This window comes from Limulus polyphemus, unplaced genomic scaffold (assembly GCF_000517525.1).
Source record: "Limulus polyphemus unplaced genomic scaffold, Limulus_polyphemus-2.1.2 Scaffold4806, whole genome shotgun sequence".
Classification (NCBI taxonomy): Eukaryota; Metazoa; Arthropoda; class Merostomata; order Xiphosura; family Limulidae; genus Limulus; species Limulus polyphemus.
In genome coordinates, this window is record NW_013670416.1 from 33762 (window position 1) to 42126 (window position 8365).

General features: G+C 33.6%; 1 protein-coding gene across 1 annotated transcript in view; it reads right to left on the bottom strand.

The window, feature by feature from the left end:
• Positions 1 to 4636, bottom strand: part of LOC106471712 — a gene marked incomplete at its 3' end in the record, with an annotated part of 36907 nt that extends 32271 nt beyond the window's left edge. The window contains exon 1 of the mRNA XM_013932331.1: positions 3649 to 4636. Within this exon, the coding sequence (XP_013787785.1) occupies positions 3649 to 4636 (988 nt within the window). The remainder of the gene's footprint in view (positions 1 to 3648) is intronic.
• Positions 4637 to 8365: the final 3729 nt, after the last annotated feature.

The following is an 8365-nucleotide window of genomic DNA, read 5'->3' on the forward strand; positions in this document are numbered from 1 at the left end:
AATATCCATTTGGGCAAGTTTTCTCTAAGACATATATAATTCACCAAAGGAGCTATTATATATATGCCCCCCAGTGGCACAGCGTTATGTCTGCAGACTTACAACGCTAGAATCCGGGTTTCGATACCCGTGGTGGGCAGAGCACGGATAGCCCATTGTGTAGCTTTGTGCTTAATTACAAACAAACAAATAAACTAATAGGCATAGTTTTATCAACACTGAATTCGATAATTTCCTTTTATCTAACCCTCTTTTTCTCTGATGTAGATTGCAAGTGTTCTATTATTAATCCTGTCCGTTTTGGGGGTAAATGTTCTGTTTCTGTTGATATGTTTTTTTAATTCGTTTATTTCTGAACTCACGTCTGTTCCTCTGATTAATTGTGATTCTTCTTCAGTTAATAATTCTTGTGAATCGGGAATTGTTTAATTGTGCAGCAATATACTTAGTTTTACTTCTAAAACTGGAGGGTAAAGTTATCCATGTTCTCAACAATTCCTAGTTAATTTTAAATATCCACTATCTCGTGATTTAATTACCTCCGTCTGATTTTGGACATACTACCGATAAAGTTAGTTCTCCACTAACGGTAAATAGGCATGTTCCTGGTGTTTTACTTTTAAACATGTAAAATGATTTAGCAAATAGTTCAGTTATTTTACTTTTAATACCTGCAAAAAATCACATAGTTACACGTTACTATGGCTACCGAATATATTCCAGAATCAGGATCGCATACTCTAATGGTCCCTCTCTATAGAGATTTTAGTGTTATCTTCTTCTGTTAATTCTAGATATGTTTCTTGATCATTAGAAACAGCCGTTTTTCACTATCTATAGTTAATGCTACTGAATTATTTAAGGCTAATGGTAAGGGTGTTAGTCGATATAGTTTAAACATTCTGTCTGTTGCCTTTAGGGCAATCTCTATAAACATTCACAGTATATCTCTCACTGCAGCTGTTTATAGGACAGCCCATGTATAATACACTCAGATCTAATCACTATGCGTAGGGATTACAGACTGTAAATATGAAGGTAATCATTGTTAATTGCGTTCACATCACTATTAGATATTTGTATAATAACTCGAGGGCAAATCTTACTCGCCTTGTCCTGGGGGTAAGTGTTAATTCTGGTTGATCCGCTAATGGGCCTCGTGACCGTAGGTTGCAACCATGAGTCACTGTATCGTTTTGCATTGTTACTTGGTACATCTTATTGTATTGGTGTTCTACTTTCGTCACTAGGGTCGCTAATTTGAATATCTTCAGCAGTTATGAACTAAATCATCTAGTATAACATCACCTTCTTCTAGTATAGGTTATTCTAAGTTCGTCACCATCAGGGGTTATTTCGGTCTCACTTGTGTCTTCAGTTTCTTTTTGTAAGTTCTTACCTTGTATTTTTTACTTCAGTTTCGTCTGTAAATTGCTCATACTGATATGGTTGGGAATTCCTTACTAGGTTTAATCTGTTAACATATACTAGTTGTATATGTTGACCATATATTTCTTGAATCTCTAAGTTAACTTGACTTGTTTGTTTAATTGCCCCAAATTGCTAGTTTTTTATTTCCTTTCTTAACCTCCAGTGTGTATAGTAAAACCACATTTCACTGGTCTGTGTGCTAGTTTTTTTATTTCATTTCTTAACCTCCAGTGTGTATAGTAAAACCACATTTCACTGGTCTGTGTGCTAGTTTTTTATTTCATTTCTTAACCTCCAGTGTGTATAGTAAAACCACATTTCACTGGTCTGTGCTTTCTTATTCACAGGTTTTTCTCGTTGTTCAGCAGCTTTAGTCAAATGTCCATTTTCTATTTGAAACATGGTTTGCATTCTCTGCATCATTTAAGCATAGTTAATTTTTCTAGGGGCTAATATTTCTTGCATAGGTAATATTACATTTCTACCATGTAACAGAAAGAAATGACTTTCTTGTGTAGATTCATTTTCAGCATTTCTGTAAGCTAATAGCAATAAAGGAACGTGCTAATCCCAGGACTTCTGATCTTGCTCACAGTACTGAGAGATCATATGTAATAGTGTTCAGTTAAATCTCTCTACTAGACTATTAGCAGCTGGGTAATAAGCAGTGGTTTAGATTTTTTTAGACACCTAGCGTATTGCAAATTTCTTTCATTAGCCTAGAAATGAAGTTTGGACCACGAGCTATTAACAAATATTGTGCTTTGCCATGTCTAGCCAGCCATAAGTTGATTCACAAATGCCTTAACAATTGTTTCTACTTCCTGATCTGGTAAACAGATCGCTTCTGGAAATCTAGTTATACAGTCAACAACGACTAGAACATATTTATTTCCTGCATATGATGTAGGCAATGGAAATAAAATATCCATAGTCACTGGTAAGATGTGGCTAAACTAGACATCCTTTGTAAAGGACCATTCTTTAGGTATGTACTAAACATGACTGACAGTAATTTTTATGTCTTTTTTTTCATAATCATCCAAAAGATTACTGATTCTGATTACATTACTGATTATTGGGAATATCTCACAATTATTGTCAACTTCTGATTTTAATTTGGAAATTTTATTAATTAATTTATTATGAGTTCATTTTTTTATACTGCTTAAGGCATCTACATTTGAATGTTTTTTATCCAGTCTGTGTATAACTTAGTCTTACAGTAACAACGATCATCTAGCTAATCTCAAGGGTGCGTGATCTATGATTATGGTAATTCTTCGACCATACAGATAACATATGAAGGTTTTAATTCCACGTATTACAGCTAAGAATTCTTGTTTGCTTATGGAGTAATTGATTTCAGTTTTCCCTAGTTGTCTACTCTAATACGATATAAGGTGTTCCTTTCCGTTTTCTTTTACTTGAGACAAAACTGCACTTATAACAAAAACCGAAGCGTCCATACTTAAAACGAATGATTTTACTAAAGTCTGGGTAGCGTCAAATTGGTGCCTTTAATAGTGAGTCTCATAGTTTTTAAATGCTTCTTGCCTTTTATCTGTCCATCGAAATGTGACATCTTTCTTAGTTAATTCCATAAAGGGTCTTGCTAGACTCGCGAAATGCGGAATAAATATTCTATAAAATCCTATAAATCCAGAAATGAACGGATATTTTTACTGTTTTTGGTATTGAATAATTTTTACAAACTTGTTGTTTCTTTAGGTCAGGTTTTACATCTTCTGTGGTTACAACCTAACCTAAATATTCTACTTCTTTTCATAGTAACTGGCATTTACTAGTTTTTAGCTTTAAATTTGCTTTGCATAATCTGTCTTAGTCTTTCTAAATGTTCATCAAAACTCACAGAAAACGTTATGACGACACCAAAGTAACAGAAGCATTCTAAATCTTGTAAACCAGATAGTATAACATTAATGTCTGAAATGTTGAGGGAGCATTACATAATCCAAGTGGCGTTCTGTTAAACTGGTATTTACCTGAAAGCAGTACAAATGTCTTCTCCCTCGAGCTCTACTTGCCAATATCCGATTTGTAAGACCATGGACGAAAAATACCTAATTTAACGTAACCTATCTAATGTCTCCTGAATATTAGGTAATGACTGTTACACCGTTCACTTTTCGAAAATCCACACAGAACCTTAAATTACTGTCCTTTTCAGGAACTAATAGAACTGGGGTGGCATACGGACTACTCCTATTACACCTTGTTCAAGCACTTTCTTTACACATTCCTTTAGTTCTACTCTGTGCTTCTCTGGCACTCTATAAGGTCTTTGTGCGTTAGGCTTATTATCACTTAGCATTATCCTATGTTTAACCTTATTTATACATCCATTATAATAACCTTCTCCTACGAATAAATCTCTATATTCATCTAGCAACTTTATTAACTTCTGTTTAACGAATATATCTCTATATTCATCTAGCAACTTTATTAACTTCTGTTTAACGAATATATCTCTATATTCATCTAGCAACTTTATTAACTTCTGTTTAACGAATATATCTCTATATTCATCTAGCAACTTTATTAACTTCTGTTTAACGAATATATCTCTATATTCATCTAGCAACTTTATTAACTTCTGTTTAACGAATATATCTCTATATTCATCTAGCAACTTTATTAACTTCTGTTTAACGAATATATATCTATATTCATCTAGCAACTTTATTAACTTATGTTTATATTTCTCTTCTACATCTCCAATAGAGTTCCAATCTGTTTTACTGTGTGATGCCTGTTTCTTGTTAAGTTCTCTGTTATGTTGTTCTACAGTGGCTATTTTCTCTCTACTGCTACCTTTATATATCCTAATCTGCTTAGGTAGTATTATTTTTTCCTCACTTATGTATAATACTATAATTGGCATGATGTCTCTCTGAGTCACTTTACTGATACAAGCAGTTATGCAAATTCCTGCTTCTTCTATGTTTACAGACTCAATTAATACTTCTTCATTTTGTTTAAAGTCTTCTTTAGCTTCGATAATGAATTGACTTCTGGCAGGCATTTCTGTTACTTTAACTAATCCTACAGGTACTCTTTCTATCAGATTCTCCTGTTTGAATGCTCTGTTACTTTCATCATACATAAGTGTAGAGTCATCTGAGGGTTCTGACTTACTATTTCCCTGTTTTAGTTTCTTAATCTTACTTTGTCTTACATTCATTTCACTTAATTTATTTTTAGTAGTCTCGGAATTATTATTACTATTACTACTAATGTTATGGCTAGGCTTATAGCTTTTCTTTCTATTTTTTAACTTGATTTCTCTGTGAACACTTCGTATTCGTACCATGCCAACTCTGTCATGTATTTAAAAGGATCAGTGCTGTTGCATACTGATGGTTGATCCTTAGTTTTGCTAATGCTAGTGTTCGGCATCTGACTATTAGCCTTAGTCAGTAAGAAGATATCAGTTGTCGTAACTTTAGCCTATAAGTCTGAAGGTAATTTATAAGTTATAAGCCTATAAGTCTGAAGGTAATTTATAAGTTATAATTTATAAGTCTGAAGGTAATTTATAAGTTATAAGCCTATAAGTCTGAAGGTAATTTATAAGTTATAAGCCTATAAGTCTGAAGGTAATTTATAAGTTATAAGCCTATAAGTCTGAAGGTAATTTATAAGTTATAAGCCTATAAGTCTGAAGGTAATTTATAAGTTATAATTTATAAGTCTGAAGGTAATTTATAAGTTATAAGCCTATAAGTCTGAAGGTAATTTATAAGTTATAAGCCTATAAGTCTGACGATACTACTCCTTCAAAATTTAAGATCTCCATTTCTAGGTACGGATGACCTCTGGTAAGAGCTGTTTCATCTGTCTCTAAATATATTTGTTTACAGATGTAAAATGAGTGTTCAAGTTTCAAATTTCCTATTCTTAATTGAACACTATATTTACCTAGTGTTTAAACAGGATGTTCTGTTATAGACGTTAATACACTTTTTGGATACTTCTTTCCAAGCACTATTTAATATTATCGAATTTTTATCTACTAAGTGTGCACTTAGCAAAGAAGATGGAGCGTCTGTTTCAACTAATTATCAACATTCCATAATCTCTACTTGAATTAAAACTACTGTTGTAATTTCATTGGCACAATTAACACTCAATTTCTTATTCTAAACTGCCAGAACCATTACGGTCGTAAGACTTCTATTATAGTTTCTCATGAACTTTCCTCTGAAATTTCCAGCTTTTGGGGCTTTTGTGTTATTTATTTTTAACGGGCATCTGCAGTTTCTTACAATGTGGCCCTTCAATCCACAATTAAAGCAAATTATCTGCTCGTTATTTTTCTGATAATAATTCTTTGCTATATGTCCTACCTTGGTACAGTTAAAACATTTTAAACCTTCGAACATACTCTGGTGTTTATTTCTCCAGCTTGTTTTATCATTCCTACTATTACTTACTGTATTTATAGTAGAATGCTGAGGTCAGTAAATTTGTTTTTCTAGTAGTTATTCTCTGATAGTCACTTCGATTAAGTCTAACAAAGTTGCGTTAGGCGTTTTCACTTCATTAATGTTTCTGTGGGCTGCGTTACTAAGCAAATCTCGCTCATAATACGATTTTAAGATATGCTGATCATCAGTTCATTTGGGTGTCTATAAGCTCTGCATACTCTGTTTCCCAGCTCTTGTAGCACTCTGATTGCACTCAAACACTCTGATTGACTTACCTCATAGCTGGGTTAAGCAGTGTCAATATTGTATTGGGTATTTCTCGCTTCTTGTATTCTTTTACTAATCTCCGTGCTAAATACTAAACGTCTGCGGTTTCACACAGTTCATCATAAGCCATAACGTATCGCTTTGCTTCCCCTGCCATTCTAAGTCTGTGTATATCAGCTTTTTGAGCATCTGTCGAGGCCAAAGTTCAAGCAGCTTCTTTTAAGGCATCTGTAAAACTTTCTACATCTTCATTGATTTGACCTTCTAAAAGTGGTATAACACTTGTTAAGTGTCCCATAGCTCTGCTAACACAGGTTGATCTCCCATGCCAGACCTTAGTCATGTGCCTTCTCTGGTAGAAGTAAGGTCTAAGTCACTAGTGATAGCCATGTCTACTTATTACTTATTATGTCATAAATCTACTTATGCTACTTATTCTAACTTATTTAACTCTATTCTTTATTCCTCACAACCTGTTCTTTGTGTGCTCCAAATTATGTCCTATTGATATTGGCTCATTTCATCATGTGTTTTATCTAGTTATTGGAGTTTTCTCAACATATCACGTCTGCAAGCTGTGAATTCTTGCTCTGAGGTGACTGGAATGTTGCTTTTAGCCTACTCCCGCCTCAAGCCTGCATCTTCCCTAACTGGCACTGCACTTTACTAATTTCTGCCCACCCTTTCTTATAATATTTTCGATCCACTATTCTATATATACGTTAAAAAAATAAATAAAATTTACTTCACGGTGCCATATTCCATCTGTATGTACTGGTTCCTGTATTATACACTAGCCTTAAACTTATGCTCCGTGAAGTGATATGATCCTGTATCAGACCATGATCATGAGAACAAATAAACTTCAAAAAACATTCCAGGAAGTCTTGTATCCATTGTTGACCGAGGTAAATAAACTTCAAAAACATTCCAGGAAGTCTTGTATCTATTGTTGACCGAGGTAGGTCGATATTAAAACTGACAAAACATTCCAGAAAGTCTTGTATCCATTGTTGACCGAGGTAGGTCGATATTAAAACTGACAAAACATTCCAGGAAGTCTTGTATCCATTGTTGACCGAGGTAAATAAACTTCAAAAACATTCCAGGAAGTCTTGTATCCATTGTTGACCGAGGTAGGTCGATATTAAAACTGGCCAACAACTGCATTAATGTGTGCTTTCATAAACCTTTGCCCTAGTCTTTCACTGCTAAATTAGGGACGGCTAGCACAGATAGCCCTCGTGTAGCTTTGCGCGAAGTTCAAAACAAAACAAACAAAACCACATTAACTAATTATTAACAGTTTGTCGTGGCTTCGGTATAAATGTGGCCTCAAGGAAAATTTTAGATTTTACGTTTCAGATCATATCACAATTTTATCGATTAGGATTGATACTAAAATAATATATACTAGCTGGAGTATCCGTCCCCTGGACGGAAGTTACGTAAATTCATGATTAATGAAAGGTTATCTTAGGACATGAAAAGTTGCTTGCCTTATATGTAATTGTAGAAAACGTAAAACTGCTCATAAAAACTGCAAAACACAAAATGTGAAACCGCAAGTTTGCATGTCTCCCTGCATAGACCCAACAAGCCTTCATACAAAATTTGGTGAAGATCCATCAACAGAGAGCGAAGTAGTGGTAAAAACCGCAAAATGCAAAATTGAAAATTTGTACCCCCGCACGGATCTAATGAACCTCCATATTAAATTTAGTGAAGATCCATCCACACCTTGCGACGTAGTTACATTGACGTACAATAGACAATGCTATTATATTTACATAGACGTAGTTATATACAACAGACAGTGCTATTATATTTATATAGAAGTAGTTATATACAACATACAGTACTATTATATTTACATAGAAGTAGTTACATAGACAAACAACAGACAGTACTATTATATTTACATAGAAGTAGTTACATAGACAAACAACAGACAGTACTATTGTATTTATATAGACGTAGTTACATGGGCAAACAACAGACAGTACTATTATATTTATATAGAAGTATTTATATACAACAGATAGTACTATTATATTTACATAGCAATAGTTATATACAATAGACAGTACTATTATATTTACACAGCAGTAGTTATATACAACAGACAGTACTATTATATTTATATAGAAGTAGTTACATACAACAGACAGTACTATTATATTTATATAGAAGTAGTTACATACAACAGACAGTAC